This window comes from Purpureocillium takamizusanense, chromosome 4, assembly GCF_022605165.1.
Source record: "Purpureocillium takamizusanense chromosome 4, complete sequence".
NCBI lineage: Eukaryota > Fungi > Ascomycota > Sordariomycetes > Hypocreales > Ophiocordycipitaceae > Purpureocillium > Purpureocillium takamizusanense.
The window spans coordinates 2712689-2729796 of NC_063071.1; the positions used below are offsets into that span (position 1 = coordinate 2712689).

Here is a 17108-nt window from a genome sequence, read left to right on the forward strand (position 1 = left end):
CCGTGTCTTCCCTTGGTGACTGTTCTCATTGCCCCTCTGTACGAAGCACATCTCGTGGTTGCTTGGCGCGCTGCCAGACGACAGCTTGCTTGCTGCTGGCGGAATTACCCCGCCATGGAAGCGCGCCCGACCGCGGGGCACCACCAACCACTCCACCACCACCACCACATCACCGGTCGTCAACTTTTCCCCTCCATCCTCGACTTCAACCCCACCACCACGCGACGCACAACGACACGCTCTGCCGACGAGCGACGCAATCCCTCCCTGAGTTCTCTACCGAACGCGTGCGACTGCTCGCCGTCCATCAGCCATCATGTTTAAAAAAGAGCAAGTCCTCCCGCGCTGCCACAGCGCCAAGCCAAGCAAGCCAAGCCAGCTACATAGCTAACCCGCTCTCTCCCTCTCCCCGCGCAGCATCCAGCCGTCGCCCAAGCAAAAGCTCAAGAGCTCCGTCCAGCGCTCGCTGCGCCAGTCCCTCCTCGCGACGTACCCGCTCCTGACGCCGCACATCGACGAGATCCTGCCCAAGAAGGCCTCGCTCTCAAGCATGAAGCTGACGGACCGCAACACGCTCTACGTCCTCGACGCCGAGCCCCTCTTCTACCAGCAGGACGTCTCCTCCACCATCCTCCCCCACCTGCGCCTCGTCCACCGCTTCCCCCAGAGCTTCCCCACGGTACGCATCGACCGCGGCGCCATACGCTTCGTCCTCTCCGGCGCCACCCTCATGGCGCCCGGGCTGACCTCCAAGGGCGGGCGCCTGCCGCGCGAGGGCGCGCACAAGGGCCCGCCCGAGGACGGCAAGGAGATGGACCAGAACGCCGACGACGAGGGCCGCTGGAGCAGGGAGCTGGCCAAGGGGGAGCCCGTCGTCATCATGGCCGAGGGCAAGGAGGAGGCCTGCGCCGTCGGCACCCTCGTCACCGGCACGGACGAGGTCAAGGCCAAGGGCAAGGGGCCCGTCGTCGAGGACGCGCACTTTCTCGGCGACGGCCTGTGGAAGCTGTCCACCGAGTGAAGGCAGGATGAAGGGGCGTTTCGGTCGCGGCGGCGGCGGCGAAGACGGACGGGGCTGGGCTGTTTGTTGGTCGAACCCATCTCGTATACAGCGACGAACGACCTCGAGGCCGCTGCGCGCGTGCGTGCGAGGCCGCGCGTAGCTGCCACCGACCGGGTCATGGAGGGCATTTCAGCAAAGAGAAATGAGCAGCAGGAGCATTTCAGCGCGCAGCATTGTCCGACCGACCCCGCCGCCGTTGGCGAGATGCGACAGAAGCTCATCGCGGCTTTTGGGCGGCAAAAAAAAAAAAAGGCAAAATGCCACCATCATGTACCCAACGTATGTAGGTAGGGAGCACTCGATACGCAGCGTGTCAAGATTTGAATCAAATGCCATTTTTACATCTACCATTGCTGCGCCGGTTGTCGCCGCTCGTTTACGACGATATAACGAGCCTCAACTTGCGCCCTCGCCGCCCGTTGATCTTATTCTCTCTCTTCTCGCACGACCTGACGCTCGGGGACGGACAAGACGTCCACAACGCCCATGCTTCGATAATCGTCGTACAGTGTACCACGTGCGTGCCAACAACTGTCTAGGGGTAATTAATTCTCTCGCACGAGTCGCCCCGCGGCGCCCACGCCCCGCGAAATGAGACGGCGACGCATCCGCCCACGACTAGGTAGGGTACTAATTTGGTAGTGGTAGTGGTGTTGGTGACGGATTGATTCCCCGTTCGCCGCAAGCTTTGCTGCTGCTGCTGCTCACTTCGGATCTGGGCATCGTTTATTTTGGGGGTTCTTGGCACGCGGCCGGCAGTTGGGGAACAAAGGAAGGGAGGGCGGGGGGGAAACAAAGACAGTGCGCAGTGGCTGGCAAACAACGAGAATTGATGGAGCCGTAGAGGTGACTGGACGAAGAGCCGACGGAAGTGAATCGTGGGGGACGTGTGGTGTCTGTGGTAGTGGTGGTGGTGGTGGATGATGATGGGCGTATAAATGGATGATTTCTGCCCCCCTTGGTCGTGTTTTTACTCAGTGGCAAGGAGCATCTGACTTTGATATTCCTTGTATCAGGCTTGACATTTCGGATACTCCAGTTCACTCGATTTGCGTTTTCGGTTACGATCTACGGCCGTTATACCTCGGACACAGCAGCAGCAGCAGCAGCAGCCAAGCAAGCAAGAAAGTAGCAAGCAAGCCAACAAACAAAGAACAAGACATCCAGCAAGAAAAGACAACCATGAAGTTCCTCCGCCTTGCCGCCCTCGCCGCCACGGTCTCGGCCGCGCCCCTCTCCGGCTCCGTAAGTGCCAATCCCATCCATGAGGCGCGATAGTGGCAGCTACAGCGATGAGGTGGGAGAAAGTGACGGCGACAACGATGACGACGAGAAGCCCCCCATGCTGACGGGAATCATGATTGACGCAGCACATCGCCCAGGGAACCACCTCGAGTGTCGGGCAGACCCTCCCCGACGGCCTCGGCAGCAAGGTCCCCCCCGCCGCGACACTCGCAAAGAGCAAGACGCTCGTGTCTCGCCTCGCCTCGGGGCCAGACGGAGGACACTGCGATGAGCAGCACCCGCCGCATGTCATGCTCCCCAACAAGCCGTACGATCGTCGGGTCGGCGACAACAAGCACTCGCACCTCCAGGACGGCGGCACGCTCGCCTCCCGCATCGTTCACAAGGGCGGGGACGGAGAGCACGACCGACCTCCCGCCATGCTCCCCCATAAGCCCTACACGCCTCGGATCGGCGCCAGGAAGCCTCAGCACGACGGCAAGGCCGGGGCGCTGACCTCTCGCGACGATGGGCCTCCCCATGCGTTGCTCCCGAATGAGCCCTATGACCCCTCGACTGGCGGTGACAACAGGCACGAGAACATTGAGGGAGGAAGGAGTGTGACGCTCGACTCCCGCGTCGCGCAGGAGGGGGGCGATGGGGACGGCCTGCCACATGCGATGCTCCCCAATGAGCCCTACGACCCTTCGGCCGGTGACAACAACGGGAAGCAACCCCATGGGCAGTAAGCGGAGTCAAATATCTAAGAGATGACTTTGCTTGTCTCTTCTAGGGGAAGGGGTCGGGATAGGGGCACACCGTTTCAGGGGGGACAACGACGGTTCAAAAAGGGGAGGGGGGGCTACATGTAGCGCCTGGAAAGAAGGGAGATGACTCCCAGAACATCTTGTATGGTATAGGCTGAGGCTGTATTCGCTGTAGATATTGCTCGACAGAACTTTATTCATGTAATGCTCAAGTTGGGGCGCGCGGGTTCTGTGCCATGCCCCCTTTTCTTCCCACCGCACATGCGTGGAATGCCATGAGTGATCCTCCGTTTGCGCCGCCACGCCTCTCACCAACATGAGTTATCTTTTCCCTCTACAAGTCGCACAATACAAAACCTAGGAATGGGAAGCGGTCAAGTAGCCCCCGGCTGTGGGCTTTGAATCGTGTTGTCGGTTGGTTGGTCAGCCTCCCAGTTGGCCGGCTCTTTCACTGGTCTCTCACCCTCGGCCACTTATATAGCTCTTCTTCCTCCCTACATAGCCCGTCAAGAAGGTCTCTTCATCAGCTGTGTGCATGTGCCCCCTTTGTCAGATTGTTTGCCGGGTGCTTTGAGAACCAGCGGGCGTCCTCCTCCCATCCCTCTTCGGCCCCTGGCCACGACGTCGTCACGTCCGGGTCGCTCGGGTCATGCGGGCTCACGTAGTGGTCAGGCGGCACCTGTACGTCCAGCAGCGCCGTGAGACTGAGCAGGGGCCGCGGCGGGAGCGTCGCGTATCCCGCGGAGGACATGGCCAGCGCGTGTATGTACACGACCCGCGCGTTGTCAAACGCCCCGGCGTGGACGGCTGCTGCTGCTGCTGCTCCTCCTGCTGGGGTCACTGATGACGAACTCGACGACGCCGCGGCTACGCCCGTCACGGCGCGCTCGAAGCGGCGGTCCACATCGCTGAGGAAGAAGTCGCACCAGAGCCTCCGCGGCACGACCAGGACGAACAGCACGACCATCTCAAAAGCGGAGACGATGCGCTGCGTGCGAGGGCACCCGCAGAGGAGGAGGCACCACGTCCGGTACAGCTCCTCCGCGCGCAACGCTTGCATCTCGTGACGCACGGCGGCGGCTGTCGTTGTTGTCGTGGCCGGCGCCCCTGGACGAGGACGAGGACGGCGGTGCGGGTTGCTGGCGAGGACGCGGCGCCAGAGGTACCCCCAGATGCTGGACTGGAGGAGGCCGACCTCGGCAGATAGGCTCCAGCGGATGGCGAGCTGCAGGGCGACGACGAGGCGGGGGAGGTTGAGATGCGTCTCGTGGCCCGCGAAGAGGCGCCTAGAGAGGAGGACCTCGGCGAGGAGGGCGAAGGCGGTGCGGTCGATTCCTGGGAGGGCGATGCAGGGGGCGTTGGGGAGGAGCTTGACGAGTGTCTGGAAGAATGCGTACGGCTTGAGAAGGCAGTGGTGGATTGGAAAGGCGGCGCCTTGACATGTAAACACCACGAGGGAACTGTTTGGTTCGGGGTCCGTCCGGTCAGCTCCCACGCATGGCAATCTGCCGAATGGTAGATGCAGGGATCGGGGGCTTTATTTTACCAAATATGCGCCTGCGCATTGCATCGCTCCTGAAGCCGTGGAATCTCCTCGATTCGATGGTCCGTGTGGTCCTAGAGGCATTGATGTCAGGCTTCTTTGCACGCGGCTGTGCTGTGGCACTTGTTGGTGCGCAATTACGCTCACTTACTGCTCCAGGGACGCGGCGGGGGCTATTGTGGTTGAGCTTTCCGTTTCTGAATGAGCCCTGAATGCGCGAGTAGCTGGGAGGCTGTTGGGCTCCTTGGCTGTCAACATGATCGGTGATGTCGCGCGAGAAATGGTCGGACGCCCAGACTCCAAGCCCCCTGAGCAGCAGTTCGCGGTCTTGTAGGCTCGAACTCTGGCTGTATTTAGCGATGGTCTGCCACCGAGGAGATGTTGAAGGAGCAAGAAGGAGGGGGGGAGTAGGTGACATGTCAGTCTTTCTGCCGACGCCCGTCGTGGTCGACGACTGACTGGACTGACACAATCTCCGCGGGACACTTTTCTGCTCCTCCTCCTCAACGAAAATTGGACCGGGGAGGATTCTGTTACTCACGCTCATTTCCAGAAAATACACGTACGATCAAAGCTGACCAATCTCTGTCGACGAAGGAAGAGAGGGTATTCAGACAATACCGAGGTGGACGAAGAAAACGATAGGGGTTGAATCAATTGCAAAAGATCGCACTAGCGCTGTAGAAAAGGGACGGACAGAGAGAAGGTCAGAAGGAATAAGAATGAGATGCGTGAGCGCGGGCACTCGGTACTTACTTTACGGTGAGAGGTCATAGTTCTTAGGCCCTATGTTCGCGAAGGGTGCCACTCCTGTGAACCGTGGAGAGTGGCTGGCTGCCGGCAGGCATTGATGCTTTCGCATCCCCTGGGCTTCTCCCCCCAAACGAGCCACCACGGCACGGCGGCCAACATCAAATGCCATGACGAGGTCCATCCAGCCGTGCTCAACTGCATGTGGTGGAGGGCAGCACCAGCACCGGTACCCCTAAAGGGAACAAGTCGACTCCCCTGAAACAGGTGGCCACGCGAGTTGCATGTGACATATTGCCTAAAGAAAAAAAAAAGAGAGCACCATTCTTTGGTAATGGCACAAAAGTTCCACAGAGCGAAGCTTCGCGTTTGGGTGCCCGAGTTCTTGCGGACGCTTGTTTGGTGGTTGGGTGTGTGTGTGTGTGTCCAAGGGGGGGGGACTGGGGCGCAGTGTGGGCTGCGGTTCGGGCCGTTTGCTGCTGGACCTTGGCGGGTCCACAGGAAGGTAATGCTGGAGGCCGCGAGATACGGGTGCCCAAACGTAGAGCTCACTGCAGAGGACTGGAATGGACCACAGGCGATCGGCCGGGACCGGAGGCCGGCGCCCTTCATGTCTATTCTCGGAGACTTTGCCTTGACCATGCCTTCGCCGTTCCCTTACGCGAGCCTGAAGCTTATTCGTTTAATCGAGATTCGAAGCTGTGTTATGAGCTCAATTCTGATCTATACATAGCTATGCTACCGACAGAGGCAAACGCCTTCTCTCATTTATCCGTAACTGATGTAACGTACTCGAGATCGCGTTCTAGACATGTTGAGTGCATTGCTTGTCCAACCCGAAAAGCATCTGTGATACTCTACTTTAGACATCGTAAAGATCGGATCGGCAAACGTGCTGTAGGCGGCGATGACAGTATGCATGTATCTAAGTCGCACCTCGTAGCTGGGGCCGGGCCCAAACCTTGCCCAAAATAGATAGCTGCAACTGCACATTGAGCATAGGTCAGTAGTTTCTCGGAAGACTGCAAAGAGAAGAGCAGACATGATCTTCTGGGTGTATGCCAACAGAGTAATTGGTCGGGGGACTCTTGACCTGAGGATAGCCTCGTGAGAACATCGAGGCGCGAGCCTCGTAGCAGCGGAATCTTGAGAGTTGTGTAATCATACTCCGTCGCAAAGTTTGCGCATCTCCTCAAGACGAATGTGACCCAAATTGTCAATGCTGTGCGTCTATGATCGACGATCCGTTCCTTCAGTTCTAGTCATATGAGGCTCTGCGTCTAGCAACGACCTGACATAATGGCTCTTCAATGCTTAGATATAGAATGTTGCAGTCACACATTCCTCCACTTACACGCATCTGAACCTGCAGAACCGACTGCGGCCACCTTGAGCCCCTGGCGCGAGCCCCTGTGAAGCGGGTTACAGTGTCATTGATGCACCGCCGCAGGTGGCCTGCAACCGGGGATGCCCTCAATTGCTACAGTAGCCATGGCAGCAGCAGAACAGGTTCCTCAACTACTAGCCAGTGGACCTGGCAAGGGCGCGAGAGGAGAGACACGAGTTACTATAAATAGTGATGCTCAGGTAGTATGCAGTCCAGAAGCATGTCGGGCTGAACTTACCTGTGGCCACGTTCCAGTCCCGACCAAACAGACATTTATTGTTGGCACATGGCAATGCAACTGATTCCTCAGCCTCTAATCCGTAAGCCGACGCCATATCGACGAGGACGGTCCAAAGTCGCATTAAGCCACGTCTCAGTTGAGTACACCAGCGAAGACCCCAGCTTCTTGCTAGGTTGTCTCAAATTGAGCCTTGGAAACTCATTCCGGGGTGTATATCCTCTATGATGTCCTCGCTGACGGTATCATAAAGCTACGTATTATGCGATAGGTGTTGCTGTTCGTGGTGGGCTTGGTGTCTCAAACACCTCGGCGTAAGCGACGTGGAGTCAATGGCAAAGTAGCGTTCAGATGCGGCTCTAGAAAAGTTATGGAAGGATACCTCCAGTCGGGTGAACTCCTAGCTAATCGGCGAAGTTTCGGGAAATTCGGTGGACCTGAGATTACGGTAATCTGTTCTTTTAATGGGTCAGCTAAGTGTGTAAGTCGATGCTCGACTAGGTAGCGGCTCCCTTCCTATCTCCAATACCACGATGGGAGGCAACCAACACCAGGGTGTTCCGTGTCGTGAGCTTGCCGTAGAAACCATATTACCGAAAGTCGTCAGTATATCATCCGCACCTATACATATTTATGTTACAATACTGCCTTCCGAAACCACGAACTTGTTCCGAACCCACTCTGGTAAGCGTAGTGGCCGACCATATTTCACACCTTATACGCCTCGTTTCCTCAGATTCGCCCCAGGTCAGAGTGCGCGCGCGAGGTTCAAGTATGACATGATGGCCTCCAAGCAGGCTGTCTTCATATTTCTACTCAGACTTGCTTGGAGGCTGCCTCCGGATCTACCCCATGTTGCATCTGGAGAGTCGTGGTCACCCTGACGCCGCCGTCCGGCTTCCTGTCCGCATTGCTCTCCACGTCGGCCCTGTCGGCGGTGCGATCTTTCACCAACTCCTCCTCGGAGCAACCACTGTCTCTGGGTCCACCGACGATTTCCGTGGTGACTCGGCCTCGATTCGACTTGCGGCTCTGGTTTTGTGCGGAGAGCTCGTAGTGTTGATAGCTTGCGCCGCTCCTAGCAGATGAAGGAGGACCGAGGATGACGGAGCGAAGTGCTGTGTCTCATGGTATCAGCTGGGGCACTTCAATCTCTCGCGATGAATGAGGGGTACGGACGCGGGAGACACGCCGTGATTATTGCGACGGACGTCTCGATTATGGAAACGGTGCATGTCAGCATCGTCTGCCTGCGCTTCGCAAAGTATGCCCGCACAACTACCACCAGATGTCAGCAATATCCTTGGGCAAGGGGAACAGGCAACGCTAGGAATGCGCTTACTGCCCGCGACCACCGCAAGAAGCCCCAGGGCAAAGACTGCAGCTACTGCAAGCTTCTGCTTTAACTTCATCTGCAGTTTAAGTACCATGTATATGGGCAAGGTGATGGCTGAATAATGTGAGCTGCGGATCTGGGCGGGGAAAGCAGAAAATTCGGGCCTCGCTTACTTGCGATGTCGGTCCCGACATTTACTACGAGCATGTTAGCAATTCTGGGCGGCATGGCGAATACTTTATACTTACGAGAGGCTGTCAGCCAGTAGTTGACTTCCTTGTTCGTCTTGTCGCATTTATCTGATCTTGTCAGCCTTCGTGTAAACACAGGTCGTTGGCAATAGCCCAGGTAGACCAACATGCTGGATCTTTCGACCACCTTTTGTCATGTGGGAAGCACTGAAAGATAATGTGCAAAGTAATGACGCCCCAAAACAGAACAAGCAGACCCAGTGCCACGTTGTACACTAACTGCAGCGTGGATTTGGGTGCCGCGAGTCTCTTGTAGAACAGGACCATCGCAATTTTGATGGCCCATATAGACGACACATAGACGATGGACCCTGGAACGATCATCTTGAACGGCATTAGCACTGATGTTCTTGATTGTCACGGCATCGTAAGCAAGCAAAGTGCCGAATTACCTTCATGATCTTGATGACATTATCTTGGCTCGTGCGTGGGAGTTCCGCCATGCCGTGACTCCACATGTATTGCTGGATAGCCAGGTCTGTAAGGAGACAGGCTGCTCCCAGGATGATGAAGCCATCTTCAAGCACGAGGCCACCGAACCGACGGATTCGGATCCAGAGCCGAGAGGCCAGGAACAAGCATGCAATAGCGGCGCATATATACCACGATATCTGCCATCTTTTGTCAGCGTGAGATGAGTTTTGTGGACTGGCCCATCAATGTAGAAGAGTCCCATGGCCTTACCACTTGAGCAAGACCTTCCGCCATGGTGAGGTCTCCAACGGCAGCAAATTATCCAGATCGCATAGCATGACGAAGCAGAGAAATTTCGGGCGGATAATTGTTTTATTACTCTCGGTGTGCGGCCCGTCGAACGTTTTGCCACACGGCGCGCTTCGTGCTACCTACTCGTCCCACCGAGCTGAGTTTATCGGCGGCAGCGAGCGGGGATCAGGGTATATTTCAGGCTCCTTGATCGAAACGCGTGCCTGCTCATGAGCTGGACTATCGTCTTGATTGGCTATTGTTTACGTCAGAAGTCTCCCGCAGAAGAGTCCTGCATGCAAGTCGGTTCGCTGCTGATCCCCTGATATCCCAGCTACTTAACTTTAGTAGGTTAACTAGTATGTAAACCACCAGGCATGCTCGCTCGGTGCCATGATGCCAAGACAAGTGGGCGATCCACGCCACGAGCGCCAACAGAACGGGGAGCTGCTGACACGATCGTATGAGGGTCGTGGTCCGGCATTGGGGCAGGAGTGAGCGAACATCTGACCGCCTCACGGGGGTCATGATCCCAATATTGTGTTTGCAAAGTTTTTGGTGTTCCCACCTCGGCTCTACTTGACATTGTGGTAAGATAGTGGAACAGTTACTCGATTGAACGCGGGAAGACGTAGGAGGTAAGTAGCAGGTGGTCGGAATCTGATCAATGCCGAGTCAGGCCATACTCCCCTGTCCTTGTCCTGCTAGGATGGGAACTGCTCGGCGAGACTCAGGATCGCGGTGACCGTCGCCTGCCCACAACTTATAAGCGGGCCAGGCAAAAACCGTTGGCTTACAACGTGACGAACAGGGAACCTCGTCAAGCCCGTCCAGGCACACGCGGCAGCTGAACGGTCTGAGTATCGGCATTGCCCGAGCTTAAAAATCCTTGAGGAACAATTAAGCTCGACTCCGCTGATACTAGCGCTGCAAGCACGACTCGACAAGTGGGCCGAGCCGTGATGTCCTGTGGCTCCTCTCCTCTTCCCTTCCCTGAACAAGCTCCATCGTCGTGTGGCTCTTCCCCACCGCGAGTGTTCAGGGCCATGGATCGCCCGTAAGAAAAGTCCAGCGATGCCCCCCGATTGGGAGAGACCATGCGTCGGGAGTTGTCTTTGTTTGTTTCATGATCAGAGCAGCACAGACGTTTGAGTACGACATTGAGTGGTGATCGTTTCCCGTTTCAGTCTCAGGAATCAGCCGAGCACCTGACGAGTCCACGATGCGGCTCATTCAACTCTTGACGGCGGCAACGTCCCTCACCCTGGCCGCTGCAAGCACGGTCGATGGAACGGGGAATACGTGCGGAGATATCCCGACCGTTGTCCTACCACAGGCGGCCGTCAAGGGTTTCCGTGACGATCACTGCAACAACGTCTTCTTGGGGGTTCCGTTTGCCGCATCGACCGGCGGGGAGAACCGGTAAAGTCGAATCCAACGCCCAAAGAGGCAGTGCATGCATGACATGAATGAACGCTGACCCTGTGCTCCTAGATGGCGCCCCCCTCAGGATCTTGAACAGTCAAGATCGACCTTCAATGCCACTTCATATGGCCCATCTTGCCCGCAGGCGAAACTGAAGCCGCACCTTAGCCCGCAATCCGAGGACTGCCTGAACCTCAATGTTTGGGCACCTCCAGAGGCGGAAAGCGGCTCTAATTATCCCGTGTTTGTTTACATGTATGGGGGTGCCATGGTCACGGGCTCCAGTAGCAACCCGCAGTTACAAGGCACCAACTTTGCCCGCAAAGGCGTCGTATATGTCAACTTCAACACTCGCGAGACCATCTTCGCCTCCCCGCATTCGTCGGAGCTGAAACGAGCCCGTCCTGGGGAGACCCAGAACTTGAGCATCCTGGATGTTGAAAAGGCCCTGGAATGGGTTCGCAAGAACATTGAAGGTGGGTTTCGCCGCCCGTTCACCATTTGATGGAGGTAGTAGAGCAAGACTTTTAGCTGACAGCGTCCTCGAAGCGTTTGGAGGCAACCCCGACCACGTAGTGTTCGGTGGCCACTCTTCCGGCTCCATTCAGGTTGACCACTACCTATGGAACCATCCCAAGACTTGGCTCAAGGGCGCCGTGCAGATGAGCGCCAACGCCATGTCCGGACCTGCCTATGCACCAATGGATGAGGCCTTGAACGTCGTGGCCGCGGAAGTCGGCTGCCCAGCCGCGGGCCACGGCCAAATAGACTGCCTCCGTAAAATTGACGTTGAAAAAATCGAGACGACTCTGTTCAACTCAACGTACCATTCGTGGTTCACCCCCGTCATTGACGACATAACCCGGCACTCCGACTACGCGGCGCGGTTCGCCGCGGGCCAGTATCCTTCGCACGTGCCACTGCTGACCGGCACCGCGGACAGAGAGGGCAGTATCTTCAGTCTCGTCTTTGGCGGCAAAGACCACAGCTTCAAGTCGTGGATCAAAACGTTCACTGCCGACACTGCGCACATTCCCAACCGCGAGCTATTCTGCGCTTACCAAAAGCCCAAGAACAACAGCGACGCCGACCGCATCGGCACCCAGTACGGCGACGTCCGTTTCAACTGCCCCGTCGACTATCTCATCGACGTCCGCAGCGAGAAGCAGCTTACCTGGGTGTATCGATTCTTTGGGGAGTACGACAACGTTCGAGGCGCTCCCGGCACTGGACCGACGCACGGGACGGAAATTCCCTTCTTTCACGGCGGCAACGAGTGCTTCTCCTTGCTAAAGGGGGTCACACCGGAACAGCAAGCGCTGGCAGACTTCACCCATGACTGGTTCGTGGCATGGATAAAAGACCCCATGGCCGGGCCCGGTTGGAGCAGGGCATCACGGACGTCGGATACCCTGGCCAAATTTGGAGTGCCTGGAGACGAACTTGACCTGAAGATTGGCTCAAGGGGGGACTATAATGCTAGGTGCCAAGCGGTAAGCAATCCAGTGTTCAAATGCTGCTCGACGTTTCATATGGCTGACAATCCACTAGTTATATGCCCCTACGTTCCCGAAGTACCCCGTCGTCCAGTCGGTGTGGGCTGGAATGCCTCAGCCAAAGTAGTAGTATATTGACCCAAGGGGCACAGGCGCACAACTGATAAAGAGACCTTGATGGAGTATCAGGGGATCAACAAGAGCTATATAGGTGGCCGAGCGAGCCAGAGAGAGCAGTGGAAAAGCCGGCCAACTCGGAGGCTGACCCACAACACATATAACAGAGTAACAGTATTTACAGTCGACCTAACCAGGCCTCAGGGCGTCGAAATAGAGGAATGCATAATTGTAGATAGATATACTCTAATTTATTAATCTCAATCTCACTTGAAGACCTCAGGGTGTCGAAATAGTGGGATGCGTAATTACAGATGGTTATACTCAAATTCGATAATCCCACTGTCACTTGACGTTTAGAGCACGACCGTGGGAGTCGAAATTGTGAGGGTAATGGTACTCAAGATTAGATTAGAGAAGCTTAATTAATCTGATGGCGGTAGTCCAAGGGCCATGATGTTTGAAGTGACGGCCATAATACATGTTCCAGTCCGGTGCAATCATTGCCACGACAACCCTGACGGGAGCAAAGAACCACCACCGTACTACCATCAGGGGATGTTTAAAGGAGATACGCCGCGGCAGCCATAGCACCAGCAACAAGAGCCATGGAAGACGCAACCCGTCCAGCCTGGTTGGTGATGACGGTGCCGGGCAGCCGAGAGGGAGGCTCAGTGGAGTTGGTGGTGTCTGATGCTCAAGTTATTAGCATTCCTTCGGCCCCAGCCTTGGTTTCCCTACTGTGGATGGCGACTTACTCAGACCACCGAGGTGGGTGGACGCGGGGGGAGCGGGCACGAGGCCAGTGGTGGGCACCGGCTTGATCTCCTTGGACATGGAGGTCTCCCCAGGCATGGTGTCATTGCCCGACGGCTCAGCGCTCTCGCCAGGCTCGCCATCGCCGCCCTTCTTCGGCGAGGGGGTCTCCCCGGGGATGATCGTCTCGACGGCCGTCTTGGGAGGCATGGCAGTGCCGACCGAGGCAGTGCTGATCGAGGCAGGGACAGGGGTGGGCGACTCGATGGGGCCGTGCCATTCGATCGTGTTGCTCCAGTTGATCTTTCCCGAGGCGTGGCTGATAATCTTGAACGCACAGACGCCGGAAGGAACCGCCTCAAGCTTGACATTGTACGAAGAGCCGAACGCCTCCTCTAGCGTGAGGTCAGACAATGTGCCCCTTTGACTCGCACGCTCCAATTACACTAGGGGTTCTCTTACCGGTCAAGATCTTGTAGTCGGTCAGGGTCGTCGAAGTCGGGCCGTTGGCGAGAATCACGCTGCAGCCCATGTCGCAGCCCTGGTACTGAAGGGTGAAATCTTTGCCCGCCTCGACATGCCATTGCATGTTGTTAAACTCAACGACCGTGCTGCTGCTGCTGCTGCTGCTGCTGCTGCTAGAACTGCTGCTGCTGCTGGTCATAGTGGCAGCGGTATGCTCATGCTCGCCGTTGTGAGCCAAGACAGCGCCGGCAAGGGCGGAAAGAGTGACGAGAGAAGTCTTCATGCTGGGCGAAAAATAAATGTTCAGTGCGTCCTGACTATGTAGGTAGTATTAAGCGAGTGTGTGTGTCCTTGAGAGCTTTGACAGCGACGAAACAATGAACCAGGCCGTTGGCGGGCAACAAGATAGAACAGGCAGTTGGCAAAAAAAGAGAAGAAGGAAGACCAAAGGGGTGGACTTGCATCCCATTTATGATAGCAGGTCACGCATTGAGGGCCGAGCCTTCTGCATTCGCCTCGTGTTTTGGGGCCCTGGGCTGGGCTAGGCTTTTCTTTCTCATCTCCAGGGATATTTCCGCACATCATGCACGACAGCTGCCCTGATCCAAAGCCGTGGGGACCCCAAGCCCACGCATTGACTTGGCGCACGGCCGTAGGTAGTCTTGGAGTGGCCGCGGCGCGGTCCACTTTACGTTTATAGCTTAATGCCTCGTGGTGCGCATAACCTTCTCGGCATGTGTCTCCCCTGTCAGAGTCGAGGCAGCCGCGGGGGCAGCATAATAACAGCATTTAAAAACAAATAATGGCAGGAAAACAAGGGGATATTGCGCCAGTCAAAGCACCGCCTGTGCTGCTCGATGTTGATGAAGACCCATCGAAAACCATCTGGCCTGGAATAATAAGCGTCTCATCAATAGGGCATGAAGGTGAGTCTCTATAATAGCTATGTGCTATTTACAGTCGGTCGAGGATATCACGGAGTCCACAGAAGGATTTTTGGTTCCGCTCGAATACCTATCGAGCTGCTGAAACATTGCGAAGCAGTGTTATTTATTTTGATGGAGGAAGAGACGCGTCGTCTGTGCTATTCTCTAATCGATATTGACATAGGCAGCTCGGTGCCCATCCGGACATCATCAAGATGCCGCGCGGTCTGGTCCCTGAGAAGCGAGCCAGCAGGAGAAACAAAGTTATTTCCATGACCTGCAAATTTCCTGTCAGCCCATACATGACCAGACAGGATCGAGGCCATAGCGTAGGGTGTCAGCTGATTCGTCCCTGGGGCCCGGCTTTGGGTCTTAGTGGACGTGTTTGGAAGCAGCACAGCACACAGCCCGCATGGCACTCCATGGTCGAGATGCAATCACACGCGTAATGCAAAATCGTTATGTGATAATGCTGAAAAGGCACAGCAGTAGTAGCTGACAAGGTACTACTACTACAATGAAAATCCACTCAAATCAAGCACCCCAATCTTGTCCTGTACATTACATGGCACCCACCCTGCAGAGTTGTCCGTCTGGTGTCTGCCTCCAGCCCTCGCTGCCAACGCATGTTTTGCACCAGAAGACATCAGACGGGTCGACGTCCCGCTTTATACTTAGCAGCCTCGGATAGTTGTCGCCCCAGAAGGACTGCTGCCAGTTCTTTTCAAAAAGGAAGGCCTATCGTGCGTGTGAGTATCAAATCCCACGCCCTTGTTGAGGAGTTGGTGCTATGTTTACCTCGTTCATGTAGGAGCCCGATTGTGTGTCCAGAAGTCGCATCGGCTCGAAGGAATCGTCCAAGAGCCTGATGGCCGCCTCTTCAGCCGTCTTGTTGAACGGTGGAACGGTGACAGACGACACTGCGCTATGTTGTCAGAAGCGTGCCTCCACGTCCATCCGACAGTCATGATTCGGTTAGGGGTACTTACTTCCCATGACGGCAGCTGTTCGCCATGCTGGATGGACGGAGTTGCTGCCACCCCTTGGTCGTGCGCCCGCCACGCCCTTGCCACCGACCAAGAACAGATCGAAGCGCTTGTTGGCCTTGAACGCCTCCTTCAGCGCAGACGTGAACCTAGTGTTGTTCCCCCGCAGCGCCCGGCCCGGCAAGATCCTCGACGCGACATAGCTGCCGCCGCCTCCGTGGCCCGCGTCGTGGTTCTCCTTGTGGAACTCCCAAAACGAGCTGTAGTGCTTGGGGAGTAGAATCAGCGTGACCTTTCCGAGCCAGCGCTCCTGGATGGTGTCGTTCAACGGCTTGAATGCCCGCAGCATGGCGGCCTCCCGATCGACGGCGTCCTGGATCAAGACGGTACCGAACGCGCCGGCGAATTCGGAGGGCACGCCTGGCACCGTGGTGTTGTTGGGCAGCGACATGCCGGGCGACAGAAAGAGGTAGCCCGAAACGCCTTGGTCCATGAGCACGGGGACTTGTGACGAGACGTATGCGATGAGCTCGTCCTTGATGGCGTGTTCGTTGGGATCGGTGAAGACGATGAACCCGCCGTTGGTGACCTGCGGCGTGGGAAACGTCCTCAGCGTCACCGACACGACGACCCCAAACGTCGACCCTCCGCCCTGTCCCGGCTGTGTCAGCACATTTGCAAAGAGAAGTAGAGGTAATATGGTGACAGGTGCGACCCACGCCTCGCATTGCCCAGAAGAGGTCCCGGTTCTGGTCTTCGTTGATGGCGACAATCTTGCCCCCCGGCGTGACGACGAGCATCTCCAAGACGCTGTCGGCGGCCATACCATACCGCGGACCGAGCGACGAGTGCCCGCCGCCGGTGACGTACCCGACGATGCCCACCGTGCTGCCCTGCCCACCGACGACGGCCTGCCTGTGCTCGTCGGCGGCGGCGTACGCTTCGTTGAGCTGGATGCCCGCGCCGAGGGTCATGGCGTTGCCGCGAAGCACCTTGCCGGAGCCGGAGAGCTTAAAGTTGCCCGGGTGGTAGGCGATGTCTTTGAGGTTGTGCGTCCAGATGGACAGGGCACCGGGGGCGATGGAGCGGCCGATGAAGTCGTGCCCGGTGGCCTTGACGACGAGACGGACGTTGTGCTCTCGGGCTATATAGAGGGGTGAGTGAGCCGATGTACGCCTGCTATACTCAACTCACGTGGGAGTCGCCAGGGGGGAGGGGAGGAGTAGCCTGGTGTCAATGTGCGTACATACCAAAGTCGACGCCGAGCTTGATATGCCTCGCCGTCGTCGCGTTGACCACATACGCGGGATACCCAGCGCCGGTACACGGGTAGGCCGCGTCCGGCAGGCAGGTGTAGTTGGTGAACTGGTCGAGCAGCACCGACACGGGGTTCCCGCCGTGGAACTCGGTCGTCTCCCAGGCCTTCTTCACCTCGGCGCAGCGCGCTGGGTCGTGCCCGGGCTGTCCGGCGTGGCAGGCGGCCGCTGGCGGCGTGGGCTTGATGAGCCGCCCGTCAAGGGCCTTGGCCAGCCGCGCCCAGTCGTCTGCCGAGGGCCAGCGCGCGTTGTCGGGGTGCGCTCTGCAGGACTCTTTCGCCGATGGAGGGCTCGTCGCGCCGGAGAGGGCGACGAGAGATGCGCAGAGGAGAGAGACGCGCATGTTTGTTGTTGACG

At 57.1% G+C, this 17108-nt stretch overlaps 7 protein-coding genes across 8 annotated transcripts; 3 read left to right on the forward strand and 4 right to left on the reverse strand.

Moving 5' to 3' along the window:
* The first annotated feature begins 280 nt into the window (after positions 1 to 280).
* On the forward strand, positions 281 to 1392 carry TMA20 (translation machinery-associated protein 20). The gene is made up of 2 exons (XM_047986781.1): positions 281 to 330; positions 418 to 1392. Exons 1-2 carry the CDS (start codon positions 317 to 319, stop codon positions 1019 to 1021), a joined length of 618 nt encoding a protein of 205 aa, XP_047842764.1. The 5' UTR covers positions 281 to 316; the 3' UTR covers positions 1022 to 1392.
* Positions 1393 to 2245: 853 nt separating this feature from the next.
* JDV02_005478 (uncharacterized protein) lies at positions 2246 to 3036 on the forward strand (the record flags this gene model as incomplete). The annotated part of the gene is made up of 2 exons (XM_047986782.1): positions 2246 to 2308; positions 2434 to 3036. The coding sequence occupies 2 exons, from the start codon at positions 2246 to 2248 to the stop codon at positions 3034 to 3036; spliced, it is 666 nt and encodes a 221-aa protein (XP_047842765.1).
* A 164-nt stretch (positions 3037 to 3200) lies between these two features.
* JDV02_005479 (uncharacterized protein) lies at positions 3201 to 5713 on the reverse strand. The gene is made up of 5 exons (XM_047986783.1): positions 5354 to 5713; positions 5139 to 5275; positions 4749 to 4940; positions 4601 to 4671; positions 3201 to 4514 (listed from the first exon to the last, which is right to left on the reverse strand). Exons 2-5 carry the CDS (start codon positions 5142 to 5144, stop codon positions 3578 to 3580), a joined length of 1206 nt encoding a protein of 401 aa, XP_047842766.1. The 5' UTR covers positions 5145 to 5275; positions 5354 to 5713; the 3' UTR covers positions 3201 to 3577.
* A 1725-nt stretch (positions 5714 to 7438) lies between these two features.
* On the reverse strand, positions 7439 to 10084 carry JDV02_005480 (uncharacterized protein). Of its 2 annotated transcripts, none has more exons than XM_047986784.1 (8): positions 9244 to 10084; positions 8952 to 9170; positions 8667 to 8883; positions 8557 to 8607; positions 8482 to 8505; positions 8315 to 8422; positions 8152 to 8250; positions 7439 to 8090 (listed from the first exon to the last, which is right to left on the reverse strand). In XM_047986784.1, the coding sequence occupies exons 1-8, from the start codon at positions 9265 to 9267 to the stop codon at positions 7789 to 7791; spliced, it is 1044 nt and encodes a 347-aa protein (XP_047842767.1). In that variant the 5' UTR covers positions 9268 to 10084; the 3' UTR covers positions 7439 to 7788. The 2 variants fall into 2 exon arrangements, with proteins under 2 accessions (XP_047842767.1, XP_047842768.1); XM_047986785.1 differs by having other exon boundaries at positions 8952 to 9177; positions 9244 to 9976.
* Positions 10085 to 10372: 288 nt separating this feature from the next.
* JDV02_005481 (uncharacterized protein) lies at positions 10373 to 12557 on the forward strand. The gene is made up of 4 exons (XM_047986786.1): positions 10373 to 10686; positions 10759 to 11165; positions 11239 to 12182; positions 12241 to 12557. The coding sequence occupies exons 1-4, from the start codon at positions 10487 to 10489 to the stop codon at positions 12310 to 12312; spliced, it is 1623 nt and encodes a 540-aa protein (XP_047842769.1). The 5' UTR covers positions 10373 to 10486; the 3' UTR covers positions 12313 to 12557.
* A 42-nt stretch (positions 12558 to 12599) lies between these two features.
* Positions 12600 to 13937, reverse strand: JDV02_005482 (uncharacterized protein). Its single transcript, XM_047986787.1, has 3 exons — positions 13521 to 13937; positions 13061 to 13453; positions 12600 to 12992 (listed from the first exon to the last, which is right to left on the reverse strand). Exons 1-3 carry the CDS (start codon positions 13804 to 13806, stop codon positions 12865 to 12867), a joined length of 807 nt encoding a protein of 268 aa, XP_047842770.1. The 5' UTR covers positions 13807 to 13937; the 3' UTR covers positions 12600 to 12864.
* Positions 13938 to 14972: 1035 nt separating this feature from the next.
* On the reverse strand, positions 14973 to 17094 carry JDV02_005483 (uncharacterized protein; the record flags this gene model as incomplete). The annotated part of the gene is made up of 5 exons (XM_047986788.1): positions 14973 to 15187; positions 15248 to 15369; positions 15439 to 16087; positions 16155 to 16579; positions 16686 to 17094. 5 exons carry the CDS (start codon positions 17092 to 17094, stop codon positions 15011 to 15013), a joined length of 1782 nt encoding a protein of 593 aa, XP_047842771.1. The 3' UTR covers positions 14973 to 15010.
* Positions 17095 to 17108: the final 14 nt, after the last annotated feature.